Source organism: Haemaphysalis longicornis, unplaced genomic scaffold (assembly GCF_048455015.1).
Source record: "Haemaphysalis longicornis isolate Haplotype H1 unplaced genomic scaffold, Haemaphysalis longicornis Haplotype H1 scaffold_1, whole genome shotgun sequence".
In the NCBI taxonomy this organism is placed as follows: Eukaryota; Metazoa; Arthropoda; class Arachnida; order Ixodida; family Ixodidae; genus Haemaphysalis; species Haemaphysalis longicornis.
Window position 1 is genome coordinate 351,865,423 of NW_027526203.1, and position 20,577 is coordinate 351,885,999.

Below are 20,577 nucleotides of genomic sequence, written 5' to 3' on the forward strand. Positions count from 1 at the left end.
AGTGGCTGCCATGGCCGGGAATCGAACCCGCGACCTTGTGCTCACCAGCGCAACGCCTTAGCCACTGAGCCACCGCAGCAGGTTTTACTTGAAATGATTTTAAAGGTACTTGCTCAAGCAGAGTACCACTTTGTGCTTTTATATTCACCAGTTGTAGCATTTATAATCGTAATAAAGGCATGAACATATTCAGTGCAAATGTACAGTTGTTTGACTAATACATAGACATCCTTGGTTTGTGTATGATGCTATAGTCTTTGAATTAAGCCAAGAAAAGAAGAGTGACCTGAGTCTTGTTAATTTGATCCGGCTTTGAAGTTTCGTCAGATTAAACAAAACATCAAGTCGGCCGAAGTGCGAATACATGGCATTGTTGTTCCTTTACAGGACTTCCAAATTTCATCAATTTAAGGGATGAAATTGGGTAATAACGGAAAAGTTGGCTGTACTTAACATCAGAACTGCAGATGAAAACTATATAATGGACAGCCTATGCTAGTAGAATAAATTGTAATAATGAAACTAAACAAGCAGTAACATATGCGATTATTCATATTAAACAAGGGTTTAGAAAGAGCGTAAGTAAAAACGTGGACAAATCTAGAGTTACGAGCCAAAACTAAAATGTAAACTAGAAAAAAAATAGAGAGAAGTTTTGATTCTACTTAGCTAAACCATACAGCTCGATACACATCCAGCATGGCATCATCAAGGTGTGACTCACTGATGCCCGAAATTGATATAATATGTGCCAAAACCATAACTAGGGCAATTAACTTGCAGTTGAACCCACCTCCCTGTCTCACTGAGAAGCTCCTCTTTGGGTTGTTTTTTTGATAAATTTTGTCATAGAATGGCTACCATTTTGTTTAAATTCCATGGAAACCCTATCTTCAAAGAAAGATTGTTACTTGCGTTTAAGGAAACCTCTTCCCCCATGAAATGTCAAATGTATTTTGGGGGCATTTTGTATAATGTCTCTCCAAACCACTTGCCTTACAGCTGAAATGGCTCTGCGCAAAATTAATTCTAGTTTATACAAGTGACGACCGGCTCATGGTAGATTTGTGCTGACCAATTGTGGAATATGAGGGTCCTTGGGTGACTTAGCCTGGCTCTCCGGCCTAGGCCACCACGCTAGCTCCTGGCACGTCAACCACGTGAGCAGCCATGCGTACGGCAGCTCAGTGAGGTTCACCGATACGAGAACACAGTAGACAGTAGTTCCAAAGCACAACTATTTATTTGGGATCTCCCAAAGTGTGCGAGCTCAAAGCTTGACGCCGTTCACGGTTCACACGGGAGGCACAGGGGCTTCCCGACAAAGACAAGCCCACCTGAGATGCTTCGCCCACGCTGTTTGCAGCCTTCAGCCAATCTCTGATCTGAGTGACCTCCGCGGCAGACGCGCACATTTGCGGACCTCCCCTCAGGTGCATGTGTGGAGCGGTTGGGCTATCTCTCGGAACTCTGCTGATCTAGCGGTGCATCATGGTCTTAGCCCATCGCGTTTCTTCCCAACCGCGCTCACTGATTCGGGATCACGGACCTCCACGTTCCCTACAGTGTTCCCCAACTAGCTTCTATTGCGAATGTGTGAAGTATATTATTAGAGAATATATCGTGCCCTATTTCTAACACAGTAACCATTTATACCCTAGACAACACCTTTTTTTATAAAGAAAGGGCCCTCTACATTGAGACATATTGCTCGAATATCATGACTTCACTAGTGAAATAATTGAATCTTCCTACAAGCTTGCACAATACTCGCAGACTTTGGAAGAGCTTTTTGCGGTGATCATAAATAGTGGTCATAAAATGCAGAAAATCGCATTCAATGTGCAAAATAAACAATCTAAAATTTTGTAGTATAAAAGGTTCTGCGATGAATATATTTCGAGGGTGTGCTTTTCAAAACTGATTCTCTTTCTTGTGTGTCTTAATACTAGTTTTTTATATGATGAGTTGACGTTGGGCTAGATGGGTACACATTATTCACACTAAAAAACAGCGCAGGCACGAGGACAGAAGAAGTGACAAACTAGAGCGCTCTAGTTTGTCACTTCTTCGGTCCTCGTGCCTGCGCTGTTTTTTAGTGTTTACATGATGAACTTGGAGTAGTTTGACAATTTATGCTGATTTCTGACAATTTCTGAACAGTAGATAGTTTGTGCTGATATTTGTGTGAAGTAGCTGCTGTATGCACGATTGATGAGACGTTATAGCTGAATTCTTTATTTGAAAACACTTCACTTTGGTGTGAAACACAGAATGAACATGGGTGATGCGAAAGCATGTTTAAATTTGTGTGCATGGCTAAGGTTCTTTTCTCATATAGGTTGACACAATAAATTCTCTAGGTGTAGCTCTCATGTGTGATTCAAAATGCCAAAAAGAGTGTGTGCAAAGAAAAATTGCTAAAACATTAAGATGTCTAGGATGTTTCTGTGCAAAAAAAAAAAAAGGAATATGCCTCCAAAACCCTTGAGAAAATTAATCCTCAGCTATGGCGGCATAATTGTGGAGCCTCATCAAAAATACCCTGCAACAAACTGAAAAGCTGATGACATAAAGGCTTGGGCAGGTTGGTTCATTGTTTACTAGGAACGGCATTAGAAGTAGGGCACGAGAACGAGCGCTATGCAACGCAGCGCACAGTCTGTGTTGTCTTTGCTCTCACGTCCTATCTCTTGTGCGTTTTTTTCCCTGGTGAACTGCAAAGATTGCAGAAAAAGGCCGTGGGGTTTGTCTATGTGTGGCTCAATTAACTCTTTCGTCACGGCGGAAAAACGGCCAATTTTGAGTGCTTCCACAAAACTATTTCTTTTTCTCGAGCTAGTGGACACATTTAGAATTGCTATGCATGGAATTTTAGCTTATAGATTACTCTTACAAACACATAACAGCAGTTTTGTGAAAGGTACAATTACAGTTTATTAGCCAAATAATCAGAAAAAAATGCACAAAAAAGTATACACGCAGCGTATATAGGCGATTGTAATGAGCCTAAAAAATTATTTTAGGAATTCTAAGATATACAAATTTTTCCTACATTTTTTGGCTATGATTCAATATATATATCAATGCTGTACACCAAGTTTTGTATTTTTGTGGGCCCGTCAACCTAGCAGAACTGACGGCTGTGCCACTCCTCAAAGCCACTCGAGTGTAAGTCGGTCATGCATCCAAGCACCATTTCTTCTCTTCTGACACACAATCCTTTTTACTTTAGTGGTAAAAAACCAGAAAAAAAATCCAGCACTCTTGAGAAGTGTCGCGCATCGCTCCGTAGCGGTAATCTGACACGAGTGCCAGGCTATCATGAAGGTGATAATGCGATATGACGCGTCGCATTTGGCGAAATATCCCAACCGTACGTTGTCCAGACCCTACACATCAATGTGTAAAGCCGCAGTCGTCAGATAGGAAGCCCGTTTTGTTAATAAATGCAGCCCAAATACAGCAGACGCCGTTTTCACACAACTTGTCACTATCGCGGGTTCAAATTTCACTCTTGGTGCGGTCTCTGCATGCGAAATATCAACAAAACATAATAAAATCGAAAAATGAGTTGTCAATAAATATGCCGAATGGCGTTAGTTGTCCGCCAGGCGCCGTTTTTAGCTTTCGCGGGACGTTTGAAATAATCGGAACTCCGTGTCTAATGGCCTATGGCGCCGTAAGGAAAGAGTAAATTGCATTACAGATGGGAACGTTCAAGTAGTACTGGCTACTCGATCCAATGTCAGCATACAGCTTCCTGAAAATTCTTGAATATTTTTGTCTCCCTTGCTGCGGAAACCTTGGAATAAATGTCCAGCTGTATAGGCCTGGATGAAAATGATAAAGTGTGCAGAAAAATCTGTCGGGATTTGCCTGTTCCCCTGTAAGATTTTCTCTGTCGAGTTCCTGCAATGAAAGCTGTATGCAGCAGTCAGGGGTTTCGGATCAAAGAGCAGCCACATTGAAGCAGCCACCCAAAAGTGCAAACCTTGGAAAATGTTTCAGAGGAATGAGGGGCAGGCAAGAGAGGGTGGGGGTTCGTGCTCCTGTGTGGATACAGCCTTGTTTGTCATCTGGTATGCTCCCCCTGTCTATGAGTGTGCAAGTAGATGAGTAAATAAAAACCTTTATAATTTTTTGTATATGCTGGCTTATGCCCATAGATATGCATGGTGTAAAAAGACTACATAATGTAATTCACGCATATGAAATGCATATGAAATGCATTCACGCATATGAAAGTTGGTTGCACACACTTAAATATTTTTTCCGTTGTGTCCGATTGATCGCAGTCATTAAGGTGATGTAGGTAGCTGTTCACTGCTGCTCTTGCCTGCAAATTTCGCCTTCTTTGTGAAACACCTGGTCGAGGTATTTTCATGGAGATATTTTGTATGTGCCATTTGTTATTGCTTTTTTTTTCTCCAGCCAAACATGAAACAATGCAAAATATAAAAGAACAGCACTATAAAAGAACAGCACTAGACAGGTACCGTTGTAGCCTGTGTGCCACAGTTGTGGGATTGTGAAATGTGTCCTGAAACCTGACCATGATAAACCTTATCTGGGTCACGTACCTGGGCAGTGCTCCTGCACACTGGTGACTACACGAACACACTATAAATCAGCTGTGTGTCAGCCAAAGCTGTCATCAATTTTTCAGTTGAAAGCAGGAATTTAAGGAGTTGTTTAGTCATGGTTTGTTGATCATCCATGCAAGATGAGAAAATTGGTGATTCTTTCACAGTACAAATGTTAGCTGGTTGTAGGCAGTTTAATTCGTGCAGAATGTGGTTATTTTTCTTTTTCAGTTTGGTACATGTTAACTAGGATGCCCTGTATACTAAGGCTCTGTCATGGTATAACTGACGGGCATCTTTTCTGATCGCGGCGGCCGCTTTTCTGATGGAGGCGAAAAGCAAAAACGCCCGTGTGTACGAGATTTCGGCGCACGTTAAAGATCCCCAGGTGGTCAAAATTAATCCGGAGCCCTCCACTGCGGCGCGCCTCATCGCCTGCGTTGCGTCGGCGCGTTAAACCCCACAATCAATCAAATCAATCATCTTTTCTGATCAAGTTTTATGAGTATGTCATGATTGAGCCAGCTCCTTCTGTTAAAGCAAGAACAAAGTGTAGTGCAGAACTTTAGTTAGTGAGAAAGGTAGCTGTTGTAAGGAAAGTGGTTTTGTACCTTGCTATAGTGAAGTTACTGAAAAATGTTTTAAACAGTCGACTTACGGAACCATTTGTGCATTCTAGCTGCGATAATCTCCACTGAATAACGGGGACAATTTAAAACCAGTTTTTGCCATGTGCATTCACGATAACTTTGTAGTGAAGCAGAAGGTCATTTCACGAGCAGCATAATCTTCTGCCCTTGTAAAACTGCTTTGAATGCATTGACAAAAAAAAAAAAAACAGGTGACAGTTCACATTACAGCTCCTAGTTCCGCCCAGGTGCTTTCACAGTGGTGTTAGAAAAGCTAAAGTAAATGTGGAAAACATTCTCCAAGCTGGGCTCATGAACTTCCGGCTCTCGCTTCCCAGGCTTATCCCCCCAATGGCAACCAGTCACTGGAAGGCAAGAACCCTAATGACTATGACCATGCCGAAGAAGTGCTAAAAAGGCTCGCGGCTCAACAGCCACCTTCATCGAGAAGGCTGCAAGTGGTGAGTGCATTGAGAAACGGCGCAGCATGGAACTCTGGCCACTTTCTTACTGATGACGGGTTAGTCGTGTGCAGTCCCTTCCCAGTAGTAGTTCGTATATGCGGAACTGGCACTTCAATAAGAGCAGATCATAGAGGGAGAGGAGGTCAAAGTGGACGCATTCCAGAAAGAAAAGACAAAGAACTCCCTTCCCGCCCTCCCAGGGGAAGACTGCAGATACCAAACAGAAAGCGGGGGGCACGAGCTGAACAATGCTGGCAAGAGGCGGGCTAGGTGGACCCAGGAGGCTTGCGCGTATCCCTCCTGAAACAAAGTGAAATGTCGCTAGCATTTTTTTTTTTATTTTTACTATTATCAACCCAGAGCAGGGGGAACCTCTTTCCCTTTTGCCTCCCTGCAGATCCCCACAAGTAGTGCAGGCAGATTATATGAAGCAAACCGGCCAGTAGTGCTTGCCTTGAAGGTCGGGTATGGATATTAAAAGCAGTGTAGTCAACATCTGCAATGACACGTGTGAAAATATGAACACAAAGCAAATTCCTTTTGAACGAAGTGAGGATCATGAGGGAAGCTAAATATACTGTGAAGTATTTTTATCTTTTCTTGCAAGTTTGCAGCACTGTGAAGGCATGAAATTTTTATGAGCTGCTGGCTCAATAACATTCTTGTGTCGCTCTTTTTCAGGGGACTTTGCCTCTAGCAGAATGGGAAGCACTAAGTATGTTGCATGTTTTGTTTTGCGTACCTAGGGTGATTTCAGATAAGATCGAACAAAGTGTGGCTCGTCGACCTCTTCAATTTGCTTGAAAGTTTTTTATATCATTCCCTGATTAGCCCAGTGTGGAGATTCAGAAATATTATTTCCGGGAAAAATTTTGTCTAAGTGCAAACAATTCTGGAATGCGACAAGGCGGACTTCCGCTGCTACATGCCCATGCGCCTCAACCAAATTTAGTGACGTGTAGCTACGAAAATATTTATTAGGGGCACTTTGTAAATTTTATGCTCAATTCACGCCTGGTGTACATTTCTATAAAAAAAAGTGTTGCTGTCAAAAATATAAATTTTTTGCAATAAAATGTCAAATTCGGCACACGTCACAATTTTGTTCGGACTTCGAGCCTAAATATCGCAAAAAGGATTGAAGTTACAACCTTGAAATTTTACTCGCGTGTACTCCTTACATGTGTAAACAAACACATTGAATATTATAATTGTATAATGTATGGTTAATATGCAGTGGCCACACAAGTTTGAAGAAAAAACTGAAAAACAAATTTCACGAACTAATGTGAAAAAAAAAGCACTGATTTTTCTCAAATTCTGCCCAGATCTAGGCCTTTACATGTACTTGGATTACTACCAAAAACATGTTGCATCATTTTGTTCCTGGAGACTGTACAGCGCAAGAGAGAAGCTCCATATGCCTGTAGTGGTAGCGACTACCCTCAGATTTGTATGAATTGTTGTTTGTGTGCAAAAGACAAATGATCCTTACATGGATACAATAAGTGAGAATGGAACAGAAAAACTGCATTTTTCATCTCTCCGTTGGCACCATAACAACCAATCTGTGCCTAATTTCAAGTCTATGGATTTTTTAGGCTCAAAGTGCGAACAAAATTGCACTGGGAGCCGAATTTGACATTTTATTGTGAAAAATTTATATTTTTTAACAGCGGCAAATCTTTTTATAGCAATGTACACCAGGCGTGAATTGAGCATAAAATTTACAAAGTGACCTTCATAAATATTTTTGTAGCTAGATGTCACTAAATTTGGCCGAGGCGCATGGGCATGTAGCAGCGGGGGTCCACCTTGTCACGTTCCACAATTTTTTACACTTTTAGAAAATTTTTCCCAGAAATAATATTTCTGAATTTCCACACTGGGGTAATCAGGGAATGATATAAAAAACTTTCAAGCAAATTGAAGAGGTCAACCAGCCACACTTTGTTCGATCTTATCTGAAATCACCCCCTAGTCTTAATTCGTGGTCAAAATGTTCCAACCATTTTAGTGTGTTAATCAAATTGGAATGGGAAAGGACCTTTAGTCACAGATCACTTAGCACATATACAGTCACTTGAAGTCATGGCGTACAGTGAAGTCGTACAGTGAAGGCGTACTTGAAGTCATGGCGTAGAGTGTGCTGCATAGCATGGTGCACTTAATGCACTCTTTGGCTAGGCTGTGTTGTTAAAAAAGGAGAAGCTTTTGTGGAAACATCTTTTTGTGTGAAGACAAATGGTGCTTTCAACACAGAGACTGCCACCGCCAGAAAAAACCCAAGGAAACATGAAGCAGAGCACAAAAATTGCACGAGATTTCTTTCCATATGGGTATGTGTAATTATTGCTCAGTTCATTTGTGGCACTCGGTGTTTTGCTGGGAAAGATCACTTTAAGCAGTTAGTACTTGGACATTGGGGCTACTGTTGCAATGCAAATAAATGCTTAGCCTGACAGGAAACCATTATTTTTGTGGGAGCAGGGTTGCTTGAAAGACTGTAGAATTTTGAATATGTTTGTCTTTTATCTTCTCTTGCAGGCATTTATCTTGTGTTTGCGTTCCAAAAAAACCCACAAGCCAAAATTCCAAGTGACTGAAGTCATAAGGCAGGTGGGTTTACGTTTCCTGCTGCCAAAGCAACAATGTGTGAGCACTTGTTGCTGTGTTATTCATGGGCGCTGGTTCATCAAATCATTTTGCTGTTTCATATCTGTCACAATAAAAACTCTCTCTTAAATGGAACGGGATCCGAGTCACACTTTGTTAATACTTCCCATCTCTACTAGCAACTGTCTTATCACCATGTTTACAGAACTGTAGAAGGGTTGAATTCAGAATTACAAGAAGCTATGCACACATCCCTTACCCGGGGCTGCATCTATGCTTGTGGTAAACCCACTGCTGGTTCAATTTTTTTTTTCAGGGCTTCCTTGCTCTTTTATAATAAAGCCTATTCGTTAATACAATCATTTATTCTTTTTTTTTTTTTTAGTTTTTAAAATATTGCAGCATATCTACCGAAGTAGCCCACATTGTCATTTAATGTTATGAGGTATCTTATATAGCTTAAACGTTGGGCAATGAAAAAATGACTTCCGTGATTGTCTGGCAGCCAGAAAAAATGTCAATCTTTAAGACTAGTGTCGCCAGCACTGCTGATATATATGGACAAAGCAATGATCCCTTACTGTCCCAGTAAAAAGGGTGGCTGATGCAAATCAGTTTTACCGTCAACATTAGTTACTGAATAAAAAAATCGGAATTGGATTACTGCTGTGCAAACGTTTGGTGACAGACATAAAAGAATACAGATAGATAACTTGGACCTCGGCCGTAATGGTTTCGCAAATATCTGTCTACATGTTCTAGTGCAATGAGCGCGAGGAAGAAGAAAATTGAATGTTTATGGTGGTCTAGTCATTATTACTGACATCATCCGCAAAGTGACGGAGCCTAAAGTGCAGAGAAGACCATCGTAAAGCTCGCAGCAGAGTTCTGAGACGGAGGAAACTTTGAAGCTTGGTGAGCACCCTGCGAGGTATACGGGGGATGAAGGCCACACATTGCCCTTTGCAAGGGCTCATATTGAAAGCACCATTTCTGCATCTTTTTGACAGTTTTTGTGCTGATTGGTTGAGCATGTGCCAGTGCCCTTTATGACAAGTCTCGCACAGTTTGTGCCCATGTGTAGATGCACACTGGTGCATCATGAGCCCAGGAAACGGGAACCTTAGTGTGGTTTCACTTTGCTCTGAACTTTGTTCCATCTGTGGTGCTTGTGAGTGCAGCCATTGCTGCGTCCCTATTGGCTACTATTACTCAGTAAATGACCATGGCTGAGAGATCCCAACCTCTCCAAGATTTACCATGCCTGCTACGGTGGAAGCTACTCTATAGAGTGTGTGATTCGAATACATTTTACTAGCAAAAACAAAACACGGACGAAGAAAGATACACAGGGAACAGTTGCTAGTGTATCTTTCTTTGTCCAGGTCTTGTTTTGCCTAGTGATATGTATTCAAGTCAAACCGACTAGCCCAAGTTTCAGCCTTGACTGTGTGATTCTCACGAGCTTACTTGGAGCTTGTGTCCTCGTGTTGAATTCGAGGCATTAAAAGAACAGGCTCTAGGTTGTTTCGGCAGGCTAGTTCACCACAAACCAGGCCTGTGCCAGGCCGATGTTGTAGCAGCCGGATATTAAGACATGCATTGGAACTGAGTTGATTACTGTTTTTTTTTTTTTTTTTTTTTTTTTTTCTGTTTAGCACTGCATATACTCGAAACTTTGGCATTTTTACCTCCTCGAAAAACACACTGTGCATTTACTGTTTCGCTCCGTCAAGGTTGCAGGCATTGTTCTCTACCTCAAGGTCTCCCATCTCTAGAGGTGAGGTTTGGGCAGTTGTCAGTGCTTCCATCCATAAGGATTATGCGAGTCCCCTGATGTAAAACTCGTAGGGCATTGGTTTCAAATTGGCGTAAGGCTATCTTGTAATGAACTATTGTCAGCAGATTCCAAACCAGTAGTGGTGCATGTTGATGATGATCTTTATTTTCCCAAGAAACTCTGAAAACATGCCAGACATGCGCTTCATGGTCTCTTGGAAAAATACCTTTCACAGTTTGTCGACTCTGCTGTTATTGCTACTGATGGGTTGCAGAATAAGGCGTAAGCAGCTTCGAGTGTCTGCTTTTGCAATCAAGAATGGGGGCTTTTTTTTTTTAGGATTTTTTTGCGGTAAAACTTCTGGCCAGTGGTCTCCCCATCAGAAAAGCTACTTGTTTGGTGTCGCGTGCAGTCTCATTGGACTGATCATTAGTTCCCATGTGCTTGATCTGTACAAACGGATGGCTCTGTTCAGTGACCAGCGTTTTGCTGCTTTCTCACCGGGCCACCTTTCATCTTGCTGTACATGATGTGACTGTATTTCCTTCGCTGGCTGGTCTCGCTCATGGAGCTTCTGCAGTTCACATGCACGCCGCCCCAACTTGACAACCCTAACTGCAGCTCGCATCTAACTGGATCTTTCTCAGGGGATGGACCACTGCTTTTCTGGATAGGCTGATGTTTGCACTCTTGAAATTTTAGGGGCCCACTGTTTTTCCTCCCAGCATGAAGTGTCTTTCACTGCCCTGCAGTGTTGCTTTCCAAAACGTGGCTTGTATTTGAGTGGATCCGACTGTGAATCAACGGATTGCAAGGATTGCGGCTTGGGGGAACTGGTAGAGCACAGTACGTACTTATGAAATGCAGGCTTATGATGAGGACTATGGAAAGGGGATGCTGTTTGCATTCTCTTGCTTTCATTAGTGCTCGTCATAGTCTACACTTTTCATTAGGGCCATCATCAAGTGCCATCACTTTTCTTTGCAAGAAAAACTTCAGGCTTTGGCATCTTGCTCTCGACCTTTCGTGTACTGTTCGGCATTCATTTAGTGCCAGCATCCTCGGTTGCATTCAAAAAGGTACTCTACGCATAAATGAATTGTTTAAATTTTTATTGGTGGCCGAAAGGCTTCTTTGTTGAAATGCAGTCTTTTGTAGCCCACCACCGTTTTTATACATTGTAAGGTTTTCTCTTGCAAAGGCAGTTTTAGGTTGTGGGTAAAACAAAAGTGTGTTACTATGGCCCCTGCTGGAGCCTTCAGTATTTAAATGCTCGGACTTCAATAGAACTTGTAGGATTTATTGAGGAACAACATTTAATTAATGAATACACATTGCATTGTTTCTGCTACCGAAAATAATAAAAATAATGAACACATCTCTGTGGAAGTAACCACTTACGGACATCACAAGGCATGCACACATGCAGAGGAAAAAGAAATGCTGTGCCCAGTAGCACACCTCTAGCATGCACCAGAACCCACTCACTAGCAGTGCTGGATCTATAGAGAGACGCTCATATTTGACTACTTATTCTCAATAATTAGTGCAGTCACTCTTGACCAGCTAGTTGACCGTTTGTGCTCAAAGGAGGCATGGCGCACAAGTGTAATCAAGAAATGCTGAGTTCAGCTGCTAGGAATGCTGAATAAAGCAAAAGTGTAGCAGTACAGGAGAAAGGGTTTGACGCTAGCTTTGTTGCTATACATTGCAATGAAAACAGAGTGCATGGAGCATTGGGTGGTGATGTTTCAGGGTTATGCGAACTAAAATGGGCTGTACCCGTACTGTTGGACTGTTAACATTTTAAAACAATTGATATGACATCGTGGCCTTCTAAGCCATGGCAGCAACCTTGTGGGGTTCCCAGTAAACTTCTGTGAAGCAAACCTTAGTGCAAATTCGGTAAAACAGATTTAAGCATCACAAAACTGCAATATTGCCAAGTTTCACTGCTAATTCACACAGCGCATTGCTAAATCTCAATTTTAAAATAGCTGTGATTTTATGTGTGCGGCCGTTCGGTTACAATCACAATTAGGCTCGTGCCCATTACCGTAGCAGCAGCCTCCAATGCCGAGTGCCTGCCTCTTCTCATGAGGCCCCTTGGGCTCCGTGCCTTTTATACATTCACAGTTAGTGTGTCCTGCAGTGGTGTTCTGTGCGGGGCATTTCTACCCTTTCAGGGACTTATGCACCTTAATTTATACCAAAAGGAAATACCGTTGGAATAAATTTTTCGAAGTCAAGGGGGGAAACAATGGGAAACCCCGTGCTAAAATTTAAAAAATACCCATTTTTTAATGAGTATTTTTAAAATTTTAGCATGGGTTTGCCCATTTTGACTGCATTAATGCTTGAGGAGCGTGTCATTGCACCATGCTTTATACACTCCAACTCTACATCAGTTAATGATGACAACAGCGCAATGTAACGCGAAGACAGAGAGAAGGGCAACCAGAGATACAGCGCTGTCTGTCTTCGTCTGCCTTCTCTGTCTTCATCTTACCTTGCGCTGTTGCCACTATGACATACACCAGCTTGCCTAGTTTACTGCACTCGTAAATCTACATCAGTTGATGATGTGGTTGGATTGCGCTACAAGGCCCCATGGTCAAAGCCTATGAAAAAAAAAGCTGTGTTAAGAAATAGCGGCCCAAGTGGTAAAGTATGCCATAGCTTGAGTGAATTGCTGTGGGAGCCCATCAGCACTGAGGGTGGTAAAACAGAAGGCTTGCAATAAACAAAAAGCACACGGGGACAGCAAAACATCAAGCTAGTACAGCATCAGCCCGGGGCATTTTGTTGCCAACTACAGTTTTTTCGGAGATCCTGATATGGGAATGGTCTATTCGAAATGGCATAAGCGGGACCAGCAGCATTTTCTGGCCCTCAAAAGGTGTTATCAGAAATAGTGGATTTCTTCTGTCACTTTCAAGGGGCATTTCACAGTCTTGGATACCGGATGTGGCTATTTGCTCGAAAGGTTTCGTGCAGCTGCCGTCCGACTGATGGTCATGTGTACTTCCTACGCCCCTTCCATCTTGCAGCAGTTGCAGATTTGCCTATGTATTTCTTTATTCTACTATGTCCACAGTGTTTGTGTACTTTAGTTTGGCAAGTGATCATTTTCAGTCCCTCTTATTTTCTGACCTGACGGCAGTCATGTACCTTCCAGTTCAACGGATTGCTGCCAACTATTATGTTTAAACACTGTTTAAATTATTTTCAACTTACAAAATCCTGGCATACAGTCACTGTTGATTTTTTTTACTTGGAAACTAGTTGCGAATTTGCCGACCCTAAATGCATTTTGCAAGGCCCTAACAACTCCGTATTTTCTGCATTTGCAGTTTGTGCCAGATTTTTCTTTACTGACCATGTAGTTTCTAACGACATACTCTGTTTGAACGTGCGTTATATTCATTAAAAATTTACTGTTGTCCCTTAGCAACTTGTATCAATTCTGCACAACTTTTGCAAGCTGGCATGTGCAAGAATCCTGCGTAAAACTGAAAGCCCAGGAAACTCCCATTAAGGCAAACTCAAAAGGACCACGAAAACTTCTTTGTCTTATCAGAAGTGTCTCCAAACAAGAATTGGCAATATGTTCAGGTGCAGGTGCCCCAAAAAGTAAACGTAGCACGAGTTGGAGATTTTGGGGCAATTTCTCCGCCATGTGCCTAGCCAGCAGACTATAAGTGACTTTTCAAGAAAGTCATTCTAGAATAAAATCGGGCCGCACATATTCTATTTATGCTGGCGGCCGCATAGAATAGGAATTATTCTAATTTCACGGAGCCGTGCTTTGCTTACTTTTTGGGGCACCTGTACATCCAAATATCTTACTTGAAAACGGTGAATGAAGTAGGCATACATTGCTGAAAATGACAAAGTAAAGTATTTACTTTGGCTTGACTTGACAGAGAACCACCTTCAAGCACCCCTGCTTGATTTCAAGCTACAGCGCTTGATGGACCAGTTCATGATGGACGTTTGTCGTTGCTGTGCAGATAGGCATGCAGTCACGAATGACGCCATCTCACCTATTGTGCTTACAAATCCTTCAATGCCTTCATGCTCTAGAAAAAATTTCACTAAAGAATTTGAACGAACATTTGCTGTGTAAAGCATCATCAGGGCAGGTGTCGTGGTATAGTGTCCTTGTCCTCATCAAAAGTATCCTCCTAAGGCATCTCAAGGACCTCTTCAAGACAGCTACATTCGTCAAGAATAGACACCAACCAGCCATATTCACTGTGATGCGTTTCTTTTCTGCGTTCCCTCAGGCTGCATGGATGCCCCCCCCCCCCCAAGACAGCCATATTTGCTTTGCAGAAACACCAGCACTGGTGTTCACTGCAAAAGTTCGTTTTAATGGAAGAGTATGTGTGAAACTGTTTGCGTCAACTGGATTTTTTTTTTTAGCCCTGATATGCAAAAACTCGGGTTAACCGAGTTAGTTTTAACGGGAGTTTACTGTAGCTACAAATGAATGCTGGGAAATATGCAGGGAATGCTTTTGCTCCTGAAGGAAAAACGTGGGAGATTGTGCACCCGAGAATGGAAATTTCAGAAAACATCCCTTGTGTCCTTAGATGTAAAGCCAGGTTAATTTTCACATTTTAAAGGGGTGCATTTCGTGCATAGGCGTGCGCAGAGTTCTCGATTTGGGGGGGCAAAGTCTTATCACGGCGCCCCCCCTACAGCAACTCCAGACCTCTTCCCACTGAAGGCCTAACGGTCCGAACGCAGTGCAAAGAGGGATAGTTATAAAATTTTGATTTCAATACGATGGAATTGTAACACACACAAAATATTTCTGAGCAGAAACTTTTACTTTGATGTGTTACATCGGCAAGGTATGGGGCAAATTTGGCGCCCCCCTTTAGATGATTAGGGGGGGCGGCCGCCCCCCCTGTGCGCACGCCTATGATTTCGTGCACTCTAGTTTCTCATGGGAAAGGTCTGCTGGATTGGTTTTGTGCCTAGTAAGTTTGATTTTAAATTGACTATGAAACAGACGTGTTATTTAGCCATTTAGGTTGTCGCAGAGCTAAGCAAGTCACATACTGTTGTACGACTGTCAGTTCTAAAACAATAGTAAGAGAATGGGGCCATATTTTTTTTTTTATTTTGTTTACGAATAGCTCGTCCTAGAATTCCTACCTTGACAAGTAACCGCTACCTTAGTCTCGGCCGAACCCCCTCTATGATACCCTTATGAAGGGGCATGGGTCTTGCGCACAAAGGAGGCCAGGATAACTGTGCACCCGTTAGAAGTGGAGAGACCGCAAATTTTATCCGTCCCTATTTTTTCACCATTTTGTGGTACTTTCCAGGCCGCAGGGCAACGGGGGAAGGCTCTGCTCGAGAAACTTGGTTCATGATCGAGCCAGACTGCTGCAGACACCTAGTCTTGTGGACATGTCCCAGTGGAAGCAGGACACATGGTTATATCCTACACAAAAACGTCAAGATGCCAAGAAAAGGACCATTCTGAGGCCACCGCCTCATTACTATCCTCCACACTCAGACTGGAACTTCTAAATAAGCATCTAGCTTATTTGGTCGCTCGAATTCAAGCCATGCTTGTGAAAGCCATCGTATTCTAAACTACTTTGGGATTGCTTTTGGCTAAATGCACCTTGCATGCAGATGATTGAGGGTAGTGTGGCCAAGTCAAGTTGCTCGTACTTTTCCGAGGTTGTGGTAACTACCACGAGGAGAAAGGAGGAAAAAATGGAATGGTAAGTCTCAACTTGTCCTTTTCGGTTTGTCTGGTTGATTTTAATCCCATATTTTAAGCTGAATTCTTGGCAGCTGTCTTGGCTCTATGAAAGTTTGGATATATTGATATTGTTTCCACTCATAATTTCATATTCTCTTTGTGTATGCTCAGCCCTTTCTTCCCTTAAAGACACTTCTCTCCTACGGACATTTCAATCACTCCTGCCGCCTCAACTCAGATATTCACCTTCTTTTGGTTCCTGGACATGCATGGATCACTTTTAACAAGACCACAGACTCTCTAGCAAGGATCGCAGTCTCTGGGCCTGTTGTAGGTGACATTCAGCCAACACCTCTAATAACCGCTGCAAGGTATTGTATGTTGAAGCTTGGAGACCAGCAAGAGTCAGTTTTTATTGTCTTGAAGAGATTTCTACCATCTGCAATTCTCGTGGAAATCTTAATGGTACTCTTCAAGCAACATAGAGATTATGTGTTGTGTACCCCAGTTAAATAGATCTTACACAGGTCCCGTCTGGCGCAGACAGCTCTGTACAGCTACTGTAATGAAGATGAATCTGTCGACCACTACCATTTGACCTGTCAACAATTTTCAAGCCTCGGACGTCAGCCCATGAGCTGCTGCTTTGTAGTCTGGGGATAGCCTTATCGGTGCCAGGGCTTCTGAAATGAAGTTCTGCCGCCGGAATGCTGCCCTCCTGTGCTTCATTGAAAATTTTAATTGATTCTCATTATAATTGGCTTTAATTACTCTTGCCTTGAATTTTCAGCCCTTTTTTATTTTTAATGAATACGAAACGCTCATCTTTTCACGGTGCCCTGTAATTAAATGAGAAACTTTTTTTTTCTTTTCACTGTCCACCGTTGATTGGCTGGTCTCCTGACTGGGTATGTGCCATACTCAAAGGAACAACACCAACGTGTACAAGCATCTGGCTCATTTTCGCAACCATTGGGGCGCTTAACAGGCGTGCTTGTACAGATATATCTGTACGAGCACGCCTGTTTTGGGTATCTGGGTATATATACCCAAAGGGTTGTCGTTGCGCTCTCTATGGTCATGGTGTTCATGAAAGATCTGTGCGAGCCTTTGCAAACTTAACGGGCGAACAGGCACGCCAAGCTTCTTTCTTTTGACATGCGCGTTTTAAAAAGTCTACACGGACAAACGCGCAGGTGGCAACGTTGTTTTCACGCTCGCGTCGTGTTTCAAATGCTTCAAAATTTGAAAGCTTTGTACACCGAAGCTATACTAGGTGAGGTACGCCGCAGTGGTGAGCTACGGATTTAGTCCACCTGAGGATCTTTAATGTGCGCCGAAATGTCGACGCGCGAGCTTTTTTGTTCTGCGCGTCCGTCAAAAACGCGGCCGCTGCAGTCGGGATCGGACCCCCATCCTTGGACTCAGCAGCACAACCGCTTAGCATGTTGTGCTTGCACTACACAAGGTAGGGGATGATTTTGCCGAAGCCTGCGTGACACTGTTAATATTACAACCAGGTCCAACGGGGAAAAAAAATAAAGCCAAGAGTTCTGGAAACGCGGTCTAGGACAGACACCATGCCCATCTCGGCGACGGCCGTGGCGGGCGCACGCGGGCAAACCGGAAAAGCTACGTTTACTAGCGCCAAAAATACAGCTCGTGGCAGGTAGAAGAACCTGGTTAGGTCAGAAATTAATAGCCCAATCATTAGCATTGGGCGAAGTAACAAAGATAATTTAGAGGTACAGGCACAAAATCTCATAATAATTACACCAAACAATTATATACGGAAATACATCGGTATAGTGGTGCTAAATGAGTGTTAACACCTAGTAACACCAACGTACTTGCACGTGCGGCGGATGTGGGTTGGAGGTTAGGTATCGGCGCATGCGCAGAGAAAGAGTTGGGACTTAGTCCTCCGTGCCGTCTTGGTGTTCGGTCTTTTGTCGCCATAGTTGAAGTTTTGTCTTGCAGTCCTGAAGATGTTAGAGATGAATTCTCTCGACAGCAGCTCGACAACAGAGCTCAAAGTAAGTACATTCTAATACTACACGTCGATGAGAGCACGAGAGTCCGTTTTAACGATGCGTTTGACGTGACTCGTGGCTTCTCGCCTGATGAAGCTGCTCAGACGCAGCGAGCCGCATTTTCTAAGTCGCAATGGCGACGAATTTTTCTAAGTCCACTAGCACTGCTTCCAGTGGGGCCCACTCGCAGTTCGGCGTTCGCGTTTCACTGATCGCGCTACAGCTCCACAGGTCTGCTGGAAGTTGTCTGTGGGAGGGCAAAAATTAATTTAGTGAGCTTGATTTACGGTGCGATCGCGAAGTGGCGTCCCAATTTCGAACGCTACGCGGTTTAACGACCGGCGCTATTGTCTCACGGAGCTCTCAGCGTTTAAGTCCAGCGTCGCGGTGGCAGCCATGCACATCGAATTCGTTGGTCCCATTCGGGCAGTGTGGAGGTGGTTTTGCAGTTGAATTATGTTAACACCGTGCTGCTTCTATGAAATTCAACTTTTTTTTTTTCCTTCTGGTTTTCAGGCACCAAGTGGAGGCCACGGGGATTGCGGCAGCGTCTCCCACGGTACGGTCTTGGGGGAGAGCTTTGGCCTCGGAGCATGCCTCGTGTTCATTGTCCGCTGCCCCGGTTCGAATAATCGAGCAACTCGTACTTTGCGATCATGTTTCGCGTGCTAACGAGTGTTCAAGCGACGCGGAAACGTCGTCGCTTAAAAATTATATGCCCGTACTTTTTTTTTTCGTTCATTTCCGGGCTCGTGACGGCCGGCTTGCGACGCAGATCGGAACTCGTGCCATGAACATGATATGCGGCGTGGAAACTTAGTTTTTCGTAACTAGCCTCATGGATCAGCGTTTAGACGCGTGTTGGTAATTTGCTAAGGGGTCGATTAACGCGGGTAGCGCACGTTGTGTGGGGTGTCTTGAGTTTCGCATTCTGCGTTTCAAATCCGGCGTTTCAAATCCAATAGCGTTTGTCAAATGGAACGCGGTCGTGGTGCGTCGTTTGCACTGAATGACGACGCACGTAATGGAAGCGCGTTCGAAATGTCGGCGTACGTACTGCGTTCGTCAGATTATAACCACTGCCGGAACCGGCGTTGGCCGTAGGCGCACTGCGCCGTGACCGAGGTCGACCGCATGGAAAGGAAGTGTCGCTGCGCAGTACGAGCGATCCGCTCTTGCAGTCTTGAAACTTTGCGCGGCCCTTTGCGAACATCACCTCGGTTGGGGTTGGTTGTTGCCCAACACGGTGCTCGCCACTATTTTCTTTTACCTGCTTGTCGTAATCGGTTATGTTCACTTTCCTTCCCAATCGCTGCCTCCCTTTTTGTGGGCGAAAGTGGTTCAATTTTGGCGTATCTTTCATTGATCGTTCGCACCGTTTTTAACCGGGAGACCATTGTAATCACGTGTTGCTGTGATGGATTGGGTCGAAGCCGCACAAAGTGACACGTTGAAAAGTGCTGTCAATTGCAGAAGCTTGGCGAATTTCTAGGCCCTCACGCCTACTAAGCCAGTGGCCCCAATCGCGTTTTGTTTCTTTTGGTTAGTAGCGTTCGTTGTTTATTCCAACTCTGAGATAGCCCTAGCTGCCTTGTGTTACTTAATTCCATGACATGACACGACAAATTATTTTGATTTTTTTTTCTATTTACATTCATGCGTTGGAAAAAAACTGGCCCATACTTTGAAAATGTGCTGGGCAGAACCTGCCCACCACATTTGTAAAGTGGACGAAGTAGAAGTGAATGGCATGAAATGTGCGCTTATATTTCCAAGGGGGGGTGATTGGAATTCTCTTTTGTGCATAGTACTTTCGCTTCCCTGCTAATGTTAAATGGGCATGCATGAACTAGGTGCGACCGGCTTTTCAAGGTACAGGTAACATTAAGATATGGATGATGGAAGTTTCTTTTTGCATGTGTGTGTGAAGGGAAAGCATTGTATTTGAGAGTAGAAGAAGTAAAGTTGGCAAAAGGAACTAAATATTACGGCATTGCATCAGGGTGTGTTGAAAATCTCTCAAAGCTTTGCACAATTGTGAACCATTATGATAACCATAAATGCTGCTGTATATTGTGCCTTCACCTTAAAAGAAATCTAAGCATTGTGGTCGAGGTCTGATCTTTTGTGCTTGCACGCGGTCTTTCAAGTAAGCTTATGCAATGGGTTTTTAAAAAAAACTTATGAGATCCAGACTAATGCATTTTGTGCCTGTGGTTCGTATGGCCAGGTAGACATATGCACATATTGTTTAATTACAACGTATCTTTGAAATCTGTTGCGTTTTAAAATAATGGTTGTTCATATTAGGAAATACAATACTACTGCATGTTTTAAAAATTGACATCTGGATTGGGGTTTGAAGACATTTGTTGCCACATGCGTGCTACGCTGCATCCTTGTGCAGTGATGCTAGAGAATAAGCTTTTACTTGGCCAACTTATCTTTATTATTGTTGTTATTACTATTAATATTGTTATTATTATTAGGTATGCTTCTCTAAATTCTCTCCCCAAATGTGCAGCTGTTCCAGCTCATGTATCAGATCTGATCTTTCTATTTGGGGGCAAGTTTTGGAGAAGCATATCTTTAACCAAACGTGAAATCAGATTTTTTTAAGTAGGCTTGTTTTGATGCATTCTTGCCACCAATTTCCTGGCATAAATGCATCGTAAAAGCAATAATAAAATATATGGCTGATTTTTCTGTTAATTGGGCTGCAATTGCATGTATTGTTT

The 20,577-nt window shown here is 43.1% G+C and overlaps 2 protein-coding genes and 1 long non-coding RNA gene across 6 annotated transcripts in view; 2 read left to right on the forward strand and 1 right to left on the reverse strand.

The window, feature by feature from the left end:
* The window catches only part of LOC144154866 (mRNA cap guanine-N(7) methyltransferase-like), a 40,114-nt gene extending 31,684 nt beyond the window's left edge, over window positions 1-8,430 (forward strand). The window contains exons 8-10 of the mRNA XM_077685944.1: window positions 5,554-5,676; window positions 6,361-6,394; window positions 8,227-8,430. Of these exons, the coding sequence (XP_077542070.1) occupies window positions 5,554-5,676; window positions 6,361-6,394; window positions 8,227-8,285 (216 nt within the window). The 3' untranslated portion in view covers window positions 8,286-8,430. The remainder of the gene's footprint in view (window positions 1-5,553; window positions 5,677-6,360; window positions 6,395-8,226) is intronic.
* Window positions 1-19,104, reverse strand: part of LOC144154868 (uncharacterized) — a 32,961-nt gene extending 13,857 nt beyond the window's left edge. For 3 of the 4 annotated variants that reach the window (XR_013319466.1, XR_013319465.1, XR_013319467.1), the window contains exon 1: window positions 17,657-17,788. This is a non-coding gene — a long non-coding RNA (uncharacterized LOC144154868). Of the gene's footprint in view, window positions 1-17,656; window positions 17,789-18,896 lie in introns of those variants that run through there. The other variant, XR_013319464.1, reaches the window with a different exon arrangement.
* LOC144154865 (DNA topoisomerase I, mitochondrial-like) overlaps window positions 17,701-20,577 on the forward strand; it is a 58,148-nt gene continuing 55,271 nt past the window's right edge. Inside the window, exons 1-2 of the mRNA XM_077685943.1 lie at window positions 17,701-17,842; window positions 18,356-18,398. Coding sequence (XP_077542069.1) covers window positions 17,795-17,842; window positions 18,356-18,398 — 91 coding nt within the window. The 5' untranslated portion in view covers window positions 17,701-17,794. The remainder of the gene's footprint in view (window positions 17,843-18,355; window positions 18,399-20,577) is intronic.